At 39.0% G+C, this 19,933-nt stretch overlaps 1 protein-coding gene and 1 pseudogene across 1 annotated transcript; one reads left to right on the top strand and one right to left on the bottom strand.

Annotated features, from left to right (window-relative positions):
- Positions 1-11,456: 11,456 nt before the first annotated feature.
- Positions 11,457-12,927, bottom strand: LOC142446749 (cyclin-dependent kinase 1-like; annotated as a pseudogene).
- A 4,012-nt stretch (positions 12,928-16,939) lies between these two features.
- OR56B4 (olfactory receptor family 56 subfamily B member 4) lies at positions 16,940-17,905 on the top strand. The gene has a single exon (XM_075548489.1). It carries the CDS (start codon positions 16,940-16,942, stop codon positions 17,903-17,905), a length of 966 nt encoding a protein of 321 aa, XP_075404604.1.
- Positions 17,906-19,933: the final 2,028 nt, after the last annotated feature.

The raw sequence follows: 19,933 nt of genomic DNA, 5'->3' as shown, positions 1-19,933 counted from the left end.
ACTCCTAATGACCCACTCACAACATTTTTGCTTCCTGTCCATGTGACCCTTTCCTCTTTGGGTCTGCAGGAATGAAGTCCAAAGGGAAGAATACTTTCACCTGGAGACACAGAACTGATTCCCTTGGGCTGGAAGTTATGAATGCCTCCTAGACAGTTTTGGATCTCCATATCTCTGGATCAACAGGCAAAGAATGATGTTATTGTATTAAGCGTTGTGATTGATCCGGATTACCAAGGGAAATTAGATTGATATTACATCATGGAAATAAAGAAGAATATATTTGCATTTCAAGAGATCCCTTAGGTCATCGATTCGGAGTACCATATCCTGATTAAAATCAATGGTGAACTATGAAACCTAATTCTGCAATGACTTCTGATGGCCCAGACTCTTGAGGAATAAACGTTTGGGTCATCTGTAAGGTAAACCACCATGTCCAGCTGAGGCATGTGCTGAGAGCAAAGGGAATGCTGAGTGGATAGTGGAAGCAGGTGGTTCTAAATACCAGCCACAGCCACATGATCAGTTGCGGAAATGAGTGCTGTAATTGCTTTTATCATTTCCTCTTTGTGTTTATGCATCAAATATTTGTTTTACTCACTAAGAAAATATAAGATGTAAATGGAGTTGGTGCATTTTGGGTTGCAAGTGTGTGAGTTGTATCATGTTAGGCCCAAGTATGACATTATTATTGTCACCCTGGTGGATTATGCATGGCTTATGGGAATGTGTACAGATGCCAAATTGGCAAAGAATGAACTGTGATAGGTTTTGTGTCAACATGGCTAGGCCAGGATGCTTATAATTTGGGCGTTAAAGCCTCCCTCATCTGTGATCTAATATGACAAGAAAGACTTCATGATGGAATCTGCTATGAGCAGCAAAGCTGTGATGTAATATAACAAGAAAGATTCCATGATGGAATCTGCTATGAGCAGCAAAGCAGTTATCAGAGAATTTGGGAAGAACAAATCCAGCAATACCTGTGCTGGGTATATATTTTAAAGAAGTAAGAGACATAAATTGAATAGGCATGTGCACTCAGAAGTTCAACAAAGCACTGCTCCCAATAGCAGGAGGTTGGAAGCAGAAGAAAAGCCCCTCAGTAGAAGAAACGTTGGTACAGGCTCCCAATGAAATACTCAGAAGACTTGAATTCACTGCCACAGAGTCAATGCTGACTGTAGAAACCCTGTTGTGGGTTTCTGAGACTTAACTGTTGACAGGAGTAGAAAACCCAGTCTTTCTCTCAGGCAATGGGGTGGTGTGACTGTCTAACACAGTGGCTCTCAATCTTCCTAATGCTGTGACCCTTTAATACAATTCCTCATGTTGTTGTGACCCCCAACCATAAAATTACTTTTTCTGATATTTCATAACTGTAATTTTGCTACTGTTATGAATTGGTGACCCCTGTGAAAAAGTCATTGGACCCCCCAAAGGGGTCATGACCCACAAGTTGAGAACCACTGGTAACGCATGTAACCCATTTATCACCCCCTTATTTGTACATCATAAAGACCACTTCTCCAGTGTAGGCCTCACCTCATCAGGGGACAGTTTCTCATTAAGTAGGTAGTGTATAAGATTGTCTATGTATATGGCAATGTGCTATGGTCACCCTAATTGAGTGTACACTCCCACACTGGTGTTCAGCGCACTTCGGTAAAGATTCATATGCAAGAGGAGTGAGGCATAGGGAGGCGGATGATGTCTGTTCCTAAAAAGATCATTTCACTTCTGTTGGTGGGTAGTGCAGAAGGAGTGCAGCTTGTCCTTGAGAAAAGCACTTGACAGTGCTTATGTGGACCCCCAAGGGGAGACTCTGCCCTGTATTATATGGCTAGTCAGACATTTTTAACCACATCTGTGTTCAGCCCTTGATGGGTGGCTCAGGCCCTATACTATAGTTTTAGATTTTGTCTTCTCAAGGTATATATCATATACTATATGGGCCACATTAGGAGGATCTGAGTCAGGAAATCCACTAAGTGAACTGGGCTTCACCATAAACACACCTGTCGCAAATTAAAGGAGCTGATATATTCCTTTGAACTTAAAGCTGTAATAACCCAGTGAGGGAATAGAGGACTCCTGTGTTAGTCTGGGTAGACTAGAGAAACAAATTCATGGACACACACATGTGTATAAGAAAGAGTTTTGAAGGCAAACAAGTGGCCATCTAGCTCAGAAGTAACAAAGCCCACATGGAAGAAGCAGCCTCTGTGATCAACCAGCCTATATGATCACGAGGTGCTAAAGGGATCAGTTATCAGGCATCAAAGAGCAAAAAAAAATCATATCATTGTGTGCTCACCTCCACAATATGATCACTGAAGACAAATGGGTGCATAAGCAAATGTGGTGAAGAAAGCTGAGGGTGCCCGGCTAGCAAAAGCTATAGTGTCTAGGGTCTTAAAAGCTTAAGGGTAAACAAGCAGCCATCTAGCTCAGAAGCAACAAAGCCCACATGGAAGAACACACCAGCCTGTGTGACCACGAGGTGCTAAAGGGATCAGTTATCAGGCATCAAAGAACAAAAAATCTATCATTGTGTGCTCACCTCCCTGATATGATCACTGAAGACAAATGGGTGCATAAGCAAATGTGGTGAAGAAAGCTGATGGTGCCACGCTATCAAAAGATATAGCATCTAGGGTCTTAAAGGCTTGAAGGTAAAGAAGTGGCAATCTAGCTGAGATGCAACCAAGCCCACATGGAAGAAGCACACCAGCCTGTGCAATAACAAGGTGCCAAAGAGATGAAGTATCAGGCATCAAAGAACAAAAAATCATATCATTGTGAATGAGAGGGAGTGCAGATTGGGAACCCAAAGCCCATCTGTAGACAACTGGACATCTTACAGAAGGATCACGGTGAGGAGACAAGCCAGTCAGGGTGCAGTATAACAATGATGAAACATACAATTTTCCACTAGTTTCTAAATGCTTCCTCCCTCCCGACTATCATGATCCCAATTCTACCTTACAAATCCAGCTAGACTAGAGGATGTACATTGGTACAGATAGGAACTGGAAACACAGGGAATCCAGGGCGGATGGATGATCCCTTCAGGACCAGTGGTGTGAGTGGCGATAATGGGAGGATGGAGAGAGGGTAGGTTGGAAAGGGGGAACTGATTACAAGGATCTACATATAACCTCCTCCCATGGGAATGGACAATGGAAAAGTAGGTGAAGGGAGATGTCAGATTGTGTAAGATCTAAAATAATAATAATTTATAAATTATCAAAAGTTCATGGGGGTGTGCAGGAAGGGAGGGGGGAAATGAGCTAATGCCAGGGGCTTGGGTGGAGAGTAAATGTCTTGAGGATGAGGGCAATGAATGTACAGATGTGCTTGACACAATTGATGTCTGTATGGATTGGGATAAGAGTTGTATGAGCCCCCAATAAAATGATTTAAAAGGAAGAGCAAAAGAAAGAGAGAGAGAGAGAGAGAAAGAGTTTTATATACAAGAGAAATTGAACATTGAGAAAATATCCCAGCCCAGTCCAGAGCAAATGCTTAAGTCTGATATTAGCCCATATGTCTGATACCTATCTATAAAGTCCTCTTCAGACTCACGAAATGCATGCAATGACGCCGAATGTAGAAGATCACAGGCCAGTGGGTATAAAGTCTTTGGGGCCAGTGGTGCTGTAAGCATATCAGCGCTGGCAGGGGTCTCTCTGTGGCTTCCCCGGTGTCAGAGGTCTGGTTGTATCCATGTGGATTGTTTCTGCAATGTCTCCCAGGAAGTAGCAGAGAGAGGGGGGGGGGTTGTTTTCCTCTTCCAAGGAGGAAGTGCCAGATTTCCCAGAATTCTCAGAAGGCCACAACGACACAGAAGTCTCATTGGCTATCTCCAGATTGTCAGCCTAGACTCTACCCCTCCACTTTATTTTCATCATTTTGTTAGGGGCTCATACAATTTATCACAATCCATACATGCATCAACTGTGTAAAGCACATCTGTACATTCATTGCCCTCATCATTCTCAAAATATTTGCTCTCCACTTAAGCCCCTAGCATCAGGTCCTCATTTTTCCCCTCCCTCCATACTCCCCCCTCCCTTATGAACCCTTGATAATTTATAAATTATCTTGTCATATCTTGCCCTGTCCCCTACACTCTTAATCCTTACATTGACAACAGATTAGGCGACTGGCACAACTCCCAAGATTGTGGATTTGGAAGTCATTGGAATTTGGTTCAAAACCCTTGCTTTTGAGGTTGCCCAAAAATAAATAACTTACTGTAAGTCCACCATATATTTACTATTTTCATGTTTTTTAACTTTTTATGACATCTTAGTTCTGCAGACATAGTTCTGCTGTGGTGAACAAGTGTTATAGAATTTTGTGCCCTGTTTCTAACCACACGGTTTTCTTAAACAAGATTCAGTCACTTAATTTTTTAAATAAGTACAAGTGAACATCCCATGTATTTTATTCTAAAATTTCAAATATATAAATACCTTTGTGTTAATAATATTTTATATTCTATGCCCTTGGATAATTTGATACCATTATTAGAATTGCCAAAGGCCCGTGGAGGTTGCTTATACTATCTCTCAAAAAGCTGAGAATATTGTCCCTACATTGGAACAGGGATTTATATGTAAACTTTCCAAAAACAAAAACTCACTGACATCAGATTATGCTAACTCACAGTGCTCCTATAAGACAGGGTAGAACTAACCTGTGAATTTACAAGACTGTAAATCTTTATGGGATTAGAAAGCTCTGTCTTTCTCCTGATACAATCCTTAGACAGATGATTTTGAGCTTGCACTTAACCTTAAGCCCTAGTCTCAGAACAATCAGTTCTTATGATGTGGTCCTTCCTTTTAATATTTACCCTCATGCAGGTACCACTGAAGATAAGAGTGCTACAGCAAGGTGGGATGAAGCAATCAGATGATGGCCAGCTAGCTGTAAGAATAGTGGCTGGGGTCTTAAAAGCTTGTCCTAAAACAAGCAGCCATCAATATAGCGTGTCAGTTAAGTCCACACGGCAGAAGCATACCAGCGTGTGCTAGCCAAGGATTGTAAATAATAAAATCCAAGACTGGAGGAGGGAATTCATTAGAACTTAAATGCTGAGCACCCTGTTTGCAGAAGAATATAGAAGACGATGAAATTCCAAAATCCACTTGGAGAGTCCCCACATGGATTAAGTCTCAGGTGAAGTCCCTCAGACTATTAGTCAAGGATATGAGTAGACTTGCCCTCAAAGTGCATTGGAAAGGGGACTGTAGACATAGTTAAGTTACAATTTAACACCTTATTATTTGTTTTCCTTTTTGACCCATTTTAAATTTGTTCTAGCTTTTACTATATCTGGTTTTTCTTTGATTTTTTTCTGTGGATTCTCATTGTTGTTGTTGATTTTGTTCTTATGATATTCTTTATATGTAACTATATTAATAGTTTCTTAGAGTTGTGGCAATGGAGGTTGGAGGGCAAGGGGAAGATAATAATGAACATGAGAATGAACAAATGTTCTAAACTTGATTGTGGTAATGATTGATTGCACACCCTTTAAAATATATTCATATTTAACATACTCAAAGCATTGGATTGCATTATATGCCTCTCTTCTTAATCAGGCATCTGCTTCAAAGACCAACTCAATTGCCTGCCAACCCTGGGAGCCAACAGTAGCCTGTCATATTACGTCCCAACCTTGGATTTAATCAACTCTGCAGCTACAAGCATGGTACGCTGCCTAGTTCCTGACATGGCATGCTTCTTGCTTCCTGAGTCATTGACCCCAACAGCTACGTAAGTCAAGAAAAGCCTTCAACTCAACTTCTGCCCCACACACTTGAACCATACTGGACTTAACATCTTCTACAACTTTGTGAGTCACTTTATTGATATAAAATTCTCTGTCTCTCTCTCTTCCTCTCTTCCTCTCTTTCTCTCTCTCTCTCTCTCTCTCTCTCTCTCTCTCTCTCTCTCTCTCTCTCTCTCTCTCTCTCTCTCTCTCTCTCCCTCTCTCTGTCTCTCTCCCTCTCTCTCCCATGCACTGCCAAAAGAATAAACAAATAGAGGCAAGGGTAGTGAGACTTCATCTCACTGTAGACCTGCTGTCAGGAGAGACCAGTTCCTGCAGAAGGACGGCAGGGTTGGTAAAGGAGAGAGACAGTGGGAAAAAAATGAAGAAGAAGAAGAAGAAGGCCGTCGACAAGATGGATTGACACACCGGCTGCAATGGTGGGCTCACGCATCAAAACAATGGTAAGGATGGGGTAGGCCCAGACAACGTTCTGTTGCACACAGGGCCATGTGAGTCAAAACTGACTCAAAGGCTCGTAATAACAGAAACAATATATTTGGGGTATATGAATGCCTGGGCCTACAACACTAGCTTTTTCTAGTTAAAAAATACTGGCAGAAATTATTAAGAAATGACATTATCTGGAAAGTAAAGATATATTTTGAGTTTTATAGACTTCAGAGTCTTCCTAGAATGATAGGCATTACTCAACAGAAACAGAAGTATTTAAGCCAGAAGAGACTAGAATGGAAAGCTGTTCATCTGGTGGGACTGCCCTGGGACTCGGGCTGACTGGAGCGACTCACAGAAATTACTTGACTAAGCCCCAAAAGCAGAACCTTGGGGAATTCTTGAAATAAACTGGGGAGGGGCTAAAAAGCAGCACAACAGGTCCAGAACATTTGAGAAATCTAATATATATTAAAGTCCACACTCCAGGGATGGCAAGAAAAGGCATAGCTCTGTTCTAACAGGAAAAGCTGAGCACGTTTCAGAGGAGAAGAGAAGGCAGTGTCAATCAGAGAGCCTCACCACAGTGCCTCCTGAAATAGTAAGTACATCATCCCACCAGAGACGAGATATCAGATTGATGTGGATATTTCTAGAATTCTGCCTTGATTTCTGAATTTGCTCATATGCCTTATCTTTGGTTTCCATGGCTGGCTTTCCTTGTTTGATTCTTTACATTCAGTGTGTTCCTTCTCTTAGATAGTTCACAGTTGGAGGAACTAAGGGATGTGATCAGAAGAAGTAGAGATACAAGCTCTGCACTCTAAACATGAACATACTCCAGAATATTGGACCTTCCAGTTAAAGACTTCGCAAATAAAATAAAACAAAATCATTCACAAAACAACGAAAAAGCATGCAATTTGCATTTGTATATAGATTAATGATAAATCAAGAGGTCTAGAATTATAAATTCTAGATCCAATACTCCCAAATGAAAAAGTAACATCAAGAATCAATAAATCTAATTAGGCACATATAAAGAAAAGTTGGGGAACTTGGAGTTACTACCTAAAGCAAGCATTGAGAGAAAAGTAGAAAGAAAATATAAAATAAGCATTGATTATAGTACATAGCTGTTAGACTGAAAAGTATACATATTATATAAAAACATATTTAAGTTACTTAAGAATCACTGGCATCAACTAAATCACCTATAAAAACAAAAGACAATTTTATTACATTTGATAAAAACATATAACTTTTAAAATTTCATACTTAATGTTAATTCTACTGAATTCCAATTAAATGTAATCAGCTAATTAAAAGTGTATGCAATCACATTTATGCTATATTGATGATAAATTTCCAACCATTTCAGTGAGACATAAATAAGGAAAATAACTATTTATAAGCAATATTTTGTCTACCTAAAAAGAGTATCATTGGGAAAGTTTTAAGAATTGACAAGAGCTTAACAAATAGACAATAGGTAAGACAAAATAACAAAGGAAATATAGTTCCAATAAACACAACAATAAATACAATATTTACTTTACCAACAACAACCAACTATTTGTTATAACACAGGAAAAATATATCACTAAGTGACCAATGCAAACATGGCAAGAATTTAGCAAAGTGAATAACACAAAATACAATTTAATAATACTAAAAATCATAAACCTCAATAGATTCTTATCAGGCAGTAGAATAAAACAATCATATTTGCACAAAAAATTTCAAAATACTAATATTTATAATGAAAACAATACAGAAGTACCAAATTTTATTACAAGGTCTTTGTTGGTTTGGTTTTGTTTAAGAGCAGAGACAGCCTGTATGCTGAAAAAGGAAACTTAAAAGCATAGTGATGTCAACTCTTTATTTATCAAAATTGATTTACATATTTAACAAAATCCATCTAAACATGGGCCATATTAGAACTCACCACAGGCATTCTAAGATTAATTTGAAAAAAGAAACACATAAAATAAACTTTAAATAAATGAAAATGAAAAGAAAATAAGAGAAAACTAGCATTGTGTGCAAAGGTTTTTTTATAAAACTATAATTCTAATTCAGTTGAATATTAGTCCAAAAAAATAGATTTTCAGAAATAGAATTTTAGACATTAAAATGTAGTTTTTCCATTAAAAATCATATTTTAATGTGTTTTCATTAAAAACTTTAATGTGAAAAGAAAATTTAATGTGACAAAGAAGCAATAATAATAAAATAAAATAAATCAGTTGAAGAAAGATGTAGAAGCCATTGCTTAATTACATGAAATGAATTTATTTGTACACCTTTCTTTCATTGACAGCATAAATAGCTTTTAAAAAGTTGTTTCACAAAACCAAATTGTCAATTATTAAAATTAAACATGAATATTAATCATAATTTTTAATTTAAAATTGTTTGCTTTGGTTTCTTATTTGAGTCATGAAATATTTAGAAACTTTACAGCCATAATGCCTTCCATAAATTCATGGTTAAAGAATCCCATTTAAGCTTAAAATTGGAAAAATAAAAAACATGAAGGAAAAACAGAATAGTTTTAGAAGAAAAAAATTACTCTGTTTTTAAAATCATTTTATTGGGGGCTCATACAGCTCTTATCACAATCCACGCATCCATCCATTGTGTCAAGCACATTTGTACATATGTTGCCATCATCATTTTCAAAACATTTTATTTCTACTTGAGTCCTTGGTATCAGCTCATTTCCTCCCTCCCCCATCCTCCCTCATGAACCCTTGATAATTTTTTCCCCCATAGGTCTTACACTGACCTGTCTTCCTCCTTTCTGTTGTCTGTTCCCCTGGAAGGGGGTTATATATAGATCATTGTGATCAGTTCCCACTTCTTCCCCACAACTTACCCTTACCCTCCTGTTATTGCTACTCTTATTATTGATCCTTAGAGGTTTATCTGTCCTGGATTCCCTGTGTTTGAAATAAATTACATTTTATATACTTTTACCAAAAATACTATATAAACAGCATGCTAAATCAAATAAAGATGGGTATATGGTCTATGATAACATCTAATGGAATCGTTCAAAATAATGTTTATAAAGATTGTCGAAGTGTGTTGGGGAGTCCTTACATATTATGCTAAGCAACAGGAAAAAATAGAAAGTTCTATTTACATGTAATTTCAAATGTGTAAAAAAAAACGCACATCCACAAAGAGAACTATGGAAAATTAAATGGTCTTAAAAATTAAGTTTAATTATCTTTGGTTATTGATATTTTGATTTACAGTTATTTTTCCTATGTTATATTTTATTTCTTTTTTGTTAAATCAATTTCATGGGCAGTGAATTCCTGGGTGATGATGATAATAGTCAATAGATAGCATATTCATTCTTCTCAGAGGATGGAGCCTCAATCTTACATTTAATGCTATTAAATGAAGCAAAGACAGAGATTTGGGAAAGAAAATATTGAAGCTTAGACATTTGACCAAGCAAGGCATTATTGCAGACACATATAAGACATCAATTCTCAGATATCCAAGGTGGATTGCATATTGCCCAAGTACACTTTCTGATTCAATTCCTTGAAAACATTTGCCGACAACGTAAGAATGAACCAAGTGAAGAACGTAAGACAAGAAGGACCAACGGTGAAAGCGCCAAGAGTGAGGCACAAAGTTTCACTGACCCGTCAGTGAAGACGGAAGCTCTTTTCCTCTTGACAGATATGACTTTACAATTATAGTACTTTGACTTCTGCATAACATATATTTAAATTTTCACTATAAAGGCATTCTCTTAAAACAATTGAATGATATGATGCCATGAAACCAAGAAAGATTTATAAACTCCAAACATGACATCATGAAAGAATTAATATTAACCAAATAAAAAAAATAAGACTGAATATCACAGGCTCCCTATATTCTTCAAGCAAGGGGAAGCCATTTATCCGGTGACTCTCTCATTGCTTTATCATTGCCTACTGAAAATTATGTGCCTATCAGCTAAGCCTAGATGTGGTGAAACACCCTCTGTCCAAATTGTCTTCCTTGAACACCGCCCACCCCCAAAACCCAATCAACCAGTTTTCATCCAGCCAATTGCAACTCATAGGGACCTCATGTATGTCAGGATAGAACTGTGTCTCATAGGATTTTCAATAACTGAATTTTCAAATGTAGATCACAAGGACTTTTCAAAGATAATTTTATTAGGGACTCTTACAGCTCTTATTACAATCCAAACAGCAATTGTGTCGAGCATAATTGTACATATGTTGCCATCATTATTTTTTACCTTTATAGACATTTCTCTTGACTTTATGCAATAATATAGAATAAGATGCTTATGGATAAGACATAATCAGCAGCAATATAAAAAATTTGTGATTTTTAGCTAACTATTTGAATCTTAGAAACCTTTAAGAGGTTCCTAACAAACACTATGCCAAAAATATGTAATGTTTTAAAGTCAGATTTCTGAAATCCAGGACAAGCAAGTCCTACATATCATTATTACCAAGGGTTGAGAATTCACTTAGACAAATAGCTTTTACAACTTAACTAAATATAGGACAGTTTATAAATTTTCAAAATTGTTCTTCCCAGATGTGGACAGCTCTTGATCTTTGACAGCACAACTTAGCATGAATTGGGCATTCCTTAATGGCAGTTTTATAATTCTCTGAACGCTCTCTGAAACCTAAGTGTCATATCTGAGCATCTTTCTCATTCTGAAATCTGAAACCTCAATGGTCAAATTGAAATGCCAGTAAAATAAATCCATCTGCAGACAACTTATATCACTACCACATGACGAGACGCTGACATAAAATTTTAAACATTCAGGGAATAAAAACACCTCAGAGCAGTATAAAACTGTGAACACACTAATTCCAATTTGAAAATCTCCAGAAAAACAGGATTACTGAAGAGTTGAGGTGACTTAAGTCAACTCAAATTTGGCCTGATTCCTCACATCCATACTAGATCTATAACTTTATTGCAGTAACAATTGCTATATTGGGACCTACACACATATACAGAATATATTTAAATTCATATAGAACAATATTTACATTAAGTTGCACTTTAGAAATCAGAAACTGAAGCACAGCTGAAGTTTGACAACGGAGAAAAGCACACAAAGCAAAATAGACTTAACAGTGAAAGCAGGAAGGATTAGCTGTCGTTGAAACAACTCATAAGTTTCTTCCTCGTTGACAGAAAACTACATCTTCTTAATCTGCTTGTGCAAATCATTAAAATATGGGTGATTCAGGGCCACTTTCCCAGAAATGCGTTTGGCAGGGTCATAGACTGACATTTTCGAGAAAAAATCCAAGCCATTTTCATCCAGGTTTTTTACATGGGTTGCCAGGCTTCCTGGTTTCCATTTAGGAAAGGCGTTCTTATATCCTGTAAAGATTCCACTTCAGGCCACACTTCATTATTGGGGGTACCCAAAGCTCTGAAAATCCTGAAGAGTTGATCTATTTCTGAATCCCCATGAAGAAGTGGTTTCCCTCCCCCCAACTACCATGATCCGAATTCTACCTTGCAGGGCTGGATAGGACAGAGGCTGTACACTGGTACATATGAGGGCTGGAGGCACAGAGAATCCAGGGTGGATGATACCTTCAGGACCAAGGGTGTGAGGGACGATGCTGGGAGAGTGGAGGGTGAGTGGGTTGGAAAGGGGGAACTGATTACAAGGATCCACATGTGACCTCTTCCCTGGGAGAGGGACGGCAGAGAAGGGGGGGAAGGGAGACTCCGGATAGGGCAAGATATGACAAAATAACGAGGTATAAATTACCAAGGGCACATGAGGGAGGGGGAAAGGGGAGGGAGGGAAAAAAAAAAGAGGACCTGATGCCAGGGGCTTAAGTGGAGAGCAAATGCCTTGAGAATGATTGGGGCAGGGAATGTATGGATGTGCTTTATACAATTGATGTATGTATATGTATGGATGGTGATAAGAGTTGTATGAGTCCCTAATAAAATGTAAAAAAAGAAAAGAGAAAAAATGATTAGGGCAAAGACTGTACAGATGTGCTTTATACAATTGATGTATGTATATGTATGAATTGTGATAAGAATTGTATGAGCCCCAATAAATTGCTTTAAAAAAAAAAAAAGAAAAAGTGGTTTCTTAGTTCCGCAAATATGATGCCAATACTCCAAATGTCCACTGGAGTTGAACAGCGAGCTGACCCCCACAGGACCTCCGGAGAGCTCTACCGCTTCAGGTGTGTATACTCTAACAGGTATTCTGAATGCTCTGGCAAGTCCAAAATCAGCCTGTTTAATTGCGCCTTTGTCATCAATCAATAGACCTTGTGGTTTCGAGTCTCGGTGCAAAACATAATTCCTTGCAGGATTTGGTACGAATCACTCTTGTTGAAGACTCCATGAACTGACCAGGAGGGAGAGGGAGTCCAAATATTTCTTCAGGTCCATGGAAAGATGAGATCATCTGGAATCCTGCATAAGCACATCTTGAAGACTTACCATATTGGATGACAGAGTTCTTTTAGCAGAGAAATGTCTCGAATTGCAGTACTTGGAAGCCCTTTCTCTTCGCTCTCCAGTCGGATTTTCTTCATAGCTACAATTTGACCTGTAGTTTTGTGTCTGCCCTTGTACACAACTCCATAGGTACCTTCCCCAATTTCCTCTATTTTGATATAATCTTCCATGGTTACTCAGTCCTAATTGCAGATCCCAGTTTATCCTGCGGCGGCATGGGCGGCAGCGGCAGCAGCAGCAGTTGCCATTAATATTTTTAAACATTTACTTTCTCTGTAAGCCTTAGTATCAGCTTCTCTTTTTCCCTTTGTTCCCCCTCTCCCCTCATGAATCCTTGATAAATTATAAATTATTATTTTCATATCTTACACTGACCACTATCTCCCTTCCCCCTGGTTTCTAGTCTTAATTCCCCCACCAAGGTTGGGGGGGGGGGGTTTGTGTCGCTCATTGCAATCGGTTCTCCCTTCTTTCCTTCCTCTCCCCACCCTCCTGGTATCACTACTCCCATTTCTGTTCCTGGGGGGGCTTATCTGACCTGGATTCAGTGTATCATGAGTTCTTAATCTGTACCAGTGTGTAGGCTCACGTGTAGCCCAAAGTGGAAGGCAGGACTAGGGTCATGATAGTGTGGGGTGAGGAAGCCTCAAGGAACCAGAGGAATGTTATGTGTTCCATCCATGCTATATTGCACTCTGGTTGGCTCATCCCTTCCTTGTGATCCTTCTGTGAGGGGATGTCTGTCCCATTGTCTACAGATAGGTTTGGGAGTCTCTGCTCTGACTCCCCTTGTTCTCAACAATATGTATTTGTTTGTTTGGAGTATTCTGATGCCTGTTACCTGAACCTGTCGACACCTCATGATCACAGGCTGGTGTGCTTCTTCCATGTGGACTTTGATGCTTCTCAGCTAGATGGCCGCTTGTTTAACTTCAAGCCTTTAAGACCCCAAATGCTATATCTTTGATAGCAGGGCACCATCAGCTTTCTTCACCAAATTTTCTTGTGCACCCATTTTGTCTTCAGCATTCATAACAGGAGGGTGAGCATCACAGAATGGCTGGTTGTTAGACCAAAGTGTTTTTGCATTGAGGGAGGGCTTGAGCAGAGGCCCAAAGTCCATCTACTGCCTCAAAATATTTCCATATAAATATATGAACATATACCAATACCTCCAATTTTATGAATTCATATATTTACATATGTACACACCTGTTTATACCTCTATCCATAGCTTTGCTTCCTAAGTCTTTCCTCTGTTTCCTTTTACCTTCCTCCTGTCCCACCATCATGCTCACCCTTCTTCCACCTCTTAGTCCTTCCTCTCAGCTAGATTGCTGTTGCTCCAGCACCCCCAGGATCTCTATGTCCTCCTCATTGTTGATTTTAATTCCCTACTTGTTCCACTGTCTATGGCATGATTTTCTCACTGCTCCCTTCCACTGCCTCCTCCTCTTCCCAAATCCCCCCAGAACCATCGATCCATTGCTCTCTCCTTGGGCTTGCTTCCCATCCCTATCTTACATAGGTAGGCAAACCAACAGTATACAGAGACAAAGCAAAAGATTGAATAAAAAGAGAAAAGAAAAATAACTAGAAAAAAACAACGAAAAAAATATACATAATTCCAGATCTGTCTGCTGACCTTTATGACTATCTCCCTACTGGTCCTGGGGGATTCTTGGAACTGTCCTTCCTGGTCTGAAGTCTATTCTGGGGGCTCTTCAGAGGTTTCGTGGCTTTGCCTTGCTCCCATTGCTGAACTATTATGTGCCCTTCTTGGTTCACCCCACTGTGGTGAGTTCTGATGCGCTTCTCTGGTAGATTCAAACATTCAGTCTTCTGATGAGAAGCAGTCGATGGTGTTAGCTTACCCGACCCTGGCACTCATCCTTGATCCAGTAATGAAGGAATAAAGAAGAATTGGAGGTATAAGAGAAGGGAGAGGAGAACACTTGGGGAAAGCATTTTCTTCTTAATTTTCATAGTCAGAAACCTGACCGTTAGCCTCTGCTCAGTAGGCAAAGGAGAACTTACTATCTGCATAAGAGCTTAAATTCTGAGCACTAGGTTTGCAGAAGGCTAGTTTATACTGAAAGCCCCAAATCCAGTTTTGACTCTCCACATAGATTCAACCTCCATTGATTTATTTCTGACCACCAACCCAAAATGTGTAAAGCTTTGCCTTCAGGCAGAGTGTATTTGAAAGTGGATTGCTACCTCTCCACTAGCCAGCCAGGGAGGGGCAAATACCCCTTAGAGACTTGCCTGCCTGGGGTGCTCTCTGGATGGATTTTGAGGTCCATATAATCGAGAGCTTCATCTTACCTACCTTAATCAGAGGGCCCTGTGTGGGAAACTGAGGACCTGGAGAAAAGTATAAGTGGCCCACTTTTTACACTCGTGATGACGGGGTTTGGAAAACCAGCACTAGCCTAAACCTCCATATTCCCAAGAGTATTGATAGGCCTGAAAATACACATTCTCTGGGGAAAAATATTTCTCTACAAAGTATGCTCCATTAAATTGCAAATATAAAACTGTCTCCTATGTTCCATTAAATTGCAAATATAAAACTCCTATAGGCACCTGGTTCCTCATCTATGAAGTTAAAGGATGCCTATCTTTAGGAGCAATCAGATTCTTTGGTCCTTCTCACTCAAGGAGCGATTGACTCCTTTGGTCCCTTAAATGCCCTCACTTACCTAAAGAACTCAGATTATCCAAGATTCACACACTGCCCATTCTGGTGTGTGTGTTAACTGGATGCTTGCAAGCCTCATACCCATTTGTTGAATAAACTCCAAACTCTTCTCCCAATATTGTAGATCAGTCCCCTCTGCCCCACTTTTCTCTCCTCCTTCTTTCTATCATTGCACAGTTGTTTCCTCAGAACCCCTTTGACTGTGGGGCTGGTCCCCACAGCCTTGAACCAATCTTGTGAGTTTGTTTCTTTAGGATAGTGTCTGCATCCCAGGCCTGATCCCTTTTGCATGTCTGCAGTCCTGCTTGCAACTGTTGCATAGTGATCTGCCACCAGTCACGTGTTTGTGAGTCTCCCTTACACTCCAGCTCCCATTTCAGTGGTACCTTTCTGTCAAACCTTGGATGCCATTTGGCCTCTTGTTGCTAATGATCTCACTCATCTGGATGATGCATTTTTTATCTTTTTCACATCTTTGTTTAAGGCTTAACAAATGTGTCTCCATAAAATATTTAAAGAGGCATAAAATTAATGAAAAAAATCTCTACATGATAAATGCCTCCTGCATCCAGAAGAGACTTGAAGTTTATAGAGACATTTCACTCCTTATATATTTAATGAAAAAAAAATTTATTGGGATATGTAGCTTCAAATATGTCTTCAACATTATTTTCAAAGTAGGAAGAGGAAATAAATAGGGTGTTTAAAGGATATTGTTGACAATTTACTGGGAAAGTGATGAAATTAAATGGAAAGGCTTAAAATCTTTGCAGTAGAATTATCACTTATTCCTGATTTCAATATATAATTCTTATCTAGATTAGTTATTTAGCCTCTGCTTGCTCATATGTGAATAAAAACATGTTTAACCCATTGATATCATGTTGAATCTGACCTCATTCTATTTGTACCAAGTAGAATGAGTTTGCTTGGTTATCACCAGACACTTCTTCATTGGACAGTTTTTTGTTAATACTCAAGCACAAACTGGGGCATATATGTGATTAGTAACATTACTCAAGTGGCATGACTTTTGTCTAAAACTATTTGCCAGTAAGAGAGCATTGTTTACGAAAAGAGTATAGTAAGAATTCTCATCCCTTATTCTCTCCTTCAGATCTCCAAGGATGACAGCACATCTCTATCCTCTCGTTTAACTTCCTGAAAATCACATTCCTAATAGTGTCCATATCTCCTGCTTTGGGTTCATGTTTCCCATGAAAACAATCTACTGCTAAAAAAATGAAGTCAATAATTCTTCATTTTTATTCTGTTACAATCTACATCTTAGGACCTGTTTTAGCCTGTCTCTTCTTGTCAGGATTCTTTCAGGGGGGTAAATGGAGTTGAACAAGTATATGACCAACAAGAATGCATAATATATATACATACCTTGGCCTTCAGCTGAGCTAACCTAAACTTTATTTTATTTTCCCATTTATTCATAGGCACACGCCGAGATAAAGACATCTCATAACATGGATATCACCCTGAGTATAACCAATAGCTCAAGCTTTCAAGTATCTGAGTTCGTCCTGTTGGGATTCCCAGGCATTCATGAATGGCAACACTGGCTCTCCCCACCACTGGCTCTGCTCTACCTCTTAGCTCTAGGCGCCAATGTCCTCATCTTGATCACTATTCACCAGGAGCCTGCCCTGCACCAGCCCATGTATCAATTCCTTCGTGTCTTGGCTGTAGTGGACATTGGCCTGTCCACCACCATCATGCCCAAGATCCTGGCCATCTTCTGGTTAGATGCCAAGTCCATCAGCCTCCCTGAATGCTTCACTCAGATTTATGCCATTCATATTTTTGTATGCATGGAGTCAGGAATCTTCCTCTGTATGGCTGTGGATAGATATGTAGCCATTTGTTATCCTCTTCAATACCCTTCCATAGTCACTGACACTTTTGTGGTCAAAGCTACACTCTTCATGGTGCTCAGGAATGGTCTGTTGACCATCCCAGTGCCTGTACTGGCTGCCCAGAGACACTACTGCTCTAGGAACGAGATTGAGCACTGTTTGTGCTCTAACTTAGGAGTCATCAGTTTGGCCTGTGATGACATAACCATTAACAGGTTCTACCAATTAGTCTTGGCTTGGGTCATGGTAGGGAGTGACATGTGTCTGGTGTTTGCTTCCTATGTTTTGATTCTTCGCTCCATCCTGAAACTGAACTCTGCTGAAGCAACATCAAAGGCCCTAAGTACTTGCAGCTCCCACCTCATCCTCATCCTCTTTTTCTATACAGCCATTGTTGTAGTAACCGTCACCCACCTGGCAGGGAGAAGGGTTCCGCTCATTCCTGTTCTCCTCAATGTGCTCCACAATGTCATGCCTCCAGCCCTCAACCCCATGGTGTATGCCCTTAGGACCCAGGAACTCAGAGCCGGCTTCCGGAAGGTGCTTGGATTGGGTGTTGTTGTGTCCATAAAGTGACCCAACTTTAAATGACAGACTATTGTATCTGGTTGTGGGGACCCAACCACCCTGGGTTGGAATACCACTTCTCCTAATTCCTGGGAACATTGATACATATTCAATAGCATACGCTCTGGCCAAGGCACTGTCCTAAGCATTTCACAGATATCAAGTCATTTAATCTTTATAGCAACTCTAAGAAGCAAGTACTATATTATTTTTAGACTTTATGTTTTAGATATGAATTCGAATAGGTTAAGAATAAGCAGCCAAATTCCATAGTCCCTGATCTTAACCTTCTCTACTCAGTCTCAAAACGGATTTAAAAATAAATAAATTACAAAATAAGGAGTAATGTATAATTAAAACCAAACTCAATAACATCATGTGAATGCCAATTCAGAGTAACCCTGTAGGCCAGGGTAGGACTGCCCCTCTGACTTTCTGAGATTATAACTCTTTATAGAAGTAGAAAGCCTGGTCTTTCTCCCAAGGAATGGCTGCAAACCAAAATATAACTGCTACTCCACCATGGCTCGTCAAGATCTGATTAGATGAACTCCTCTATCACTTCACTTTACAATCTCGTCCCCTTCATCCAAGTTAGTATATGATCGCCCTTTAGTGATTTGCCTTCCCTTGCTCACTGACCCATGGAAACCATCAAAGAACACTTCTCTCTGTATAAAAAAATATTTTCTTAACTTTTTATAAGAGTGGGCTCCTATAATATTTATATTTTAGTGAATAAATTATTTCATTCAGCATATTGTCCTCCAGATTCAACCATGGTAAGAAAACAAAACAAAATCCCTCTTTTGCAACTCTTAAGTTGCATTAGAGGATTAAGAAGAGTATCCCTATCACTGTCTTTTTAATATTTTACATTATTTAAACTTCTACAATAAATTTAGAAAATTCCTATGGTTATATGGTTCACTAGGAATAAAAGAAGCCCAATGTTTCTAATGGGGAACATAAGAGAAATAATATATATTTGTAGACAGTGAAAATAGAATGTTGGAAAATTTGTTTTCTTTATTTCTATGCCAAATTACACATTATCAAAGAGGGGATTTTGGCTCCAGGATGGATTATTCATAATGTTGGAAGATTCTCCTGATCAAATTACCATGGCATTATGGAGACTTGGAGAACAAAATAATAAAATCATTAAATTTGACATATAAAAGGATACATTTTTGTGGTGTACTAATTTTATAAATACAAACTGTTGCATAAATATAAACTACTGTAAAGTGCTACAGCAGCTTTTCAACTGGAAAGATGGCAGGTATTTCTTCTAGAAGAATCAGTATAATAGTTATTAAGAAGGAAGGACAATTGTAAAGGAAACTCTTCTGTGGTTTGACAAAGGCTCACCTCTCTCACTATATTTGGGCTAATTTATATTTTATCCAAGAAGTTTCCTGAAAGAAAGATCTTGAACTAGAAATGCCTTCATTTATGACTTTAATGCAATATAATCTTCCTTGTGTAAATAAAGAGAATCCAAACTAAGATTCTGAACCTACCTGCATCACAATATATAGGCGATTACTTGAGGGAAATTTTTATCATGAGTGAAGTGTGTGTGTGTGTGTGTGTGTGTGTGTGTGTGTGTGTGTGTGAGAGAGAGAGAGAGAGAGAGAGACAGAGACAGAGACAGAGAGAGACAGCAGACACGCACTGGAATAAGTGACACTGATGGCCCAAGTCAAATGACACAATCCAAATGGACAAGTGGGCATGTTGCCTGATTTAGCAAATAAAAAACACTGTATGTCCTGCTAAATTTGAATTTTAGACAAATAGCAAACGTTTTATAAAGCAAACTTTTTACTTTGTTAAACTACATTCCATGAAATATTGGGGCCCTATTTATACTAACAAAGCATTTGTTGTTTATCTGAAATTCAAGTATAATCTGTGTCCTTTATTTTATGTGGAAACCCTACCAAGGAGAGTTTGCTTCCAGGTAACCATGTGGCTGGGGCTGGCGTCCTTCCTCTCTGAGAACACAGAAATACATTAGGCTGGGTGTTT

Source organism: Tenrec ecaudatus, chromosome 4 (assembly GCF_050624435.1).
Source record: "Tenrec ecaudatus isolate mTenEca1 chromosome 4, mTenEca1.hap1, whole genome shotgun sequence".
NCBI classification, from domain to species: domain Eukaryota; kingdom Metazoa; phylum Chordata; class Mammalia; order Afrosoricida; family Tenrecidae; genus Tenrec; species Tenrec ecaudatus.
Note: the sequence above shows the minus strand (reverse complement) of the source record. Positions and strands in the feature narration are given on the sequence as shown.

Excerpts from the sequence above, each read along its gene's own strand:
- OR56B4 (XM_075548489.1), top strand. The coding sequence starts at position 16,940 with ATGGATATCACCCTGAGTATAACCAATAGCTCAAGCTTTCAAGTATCT.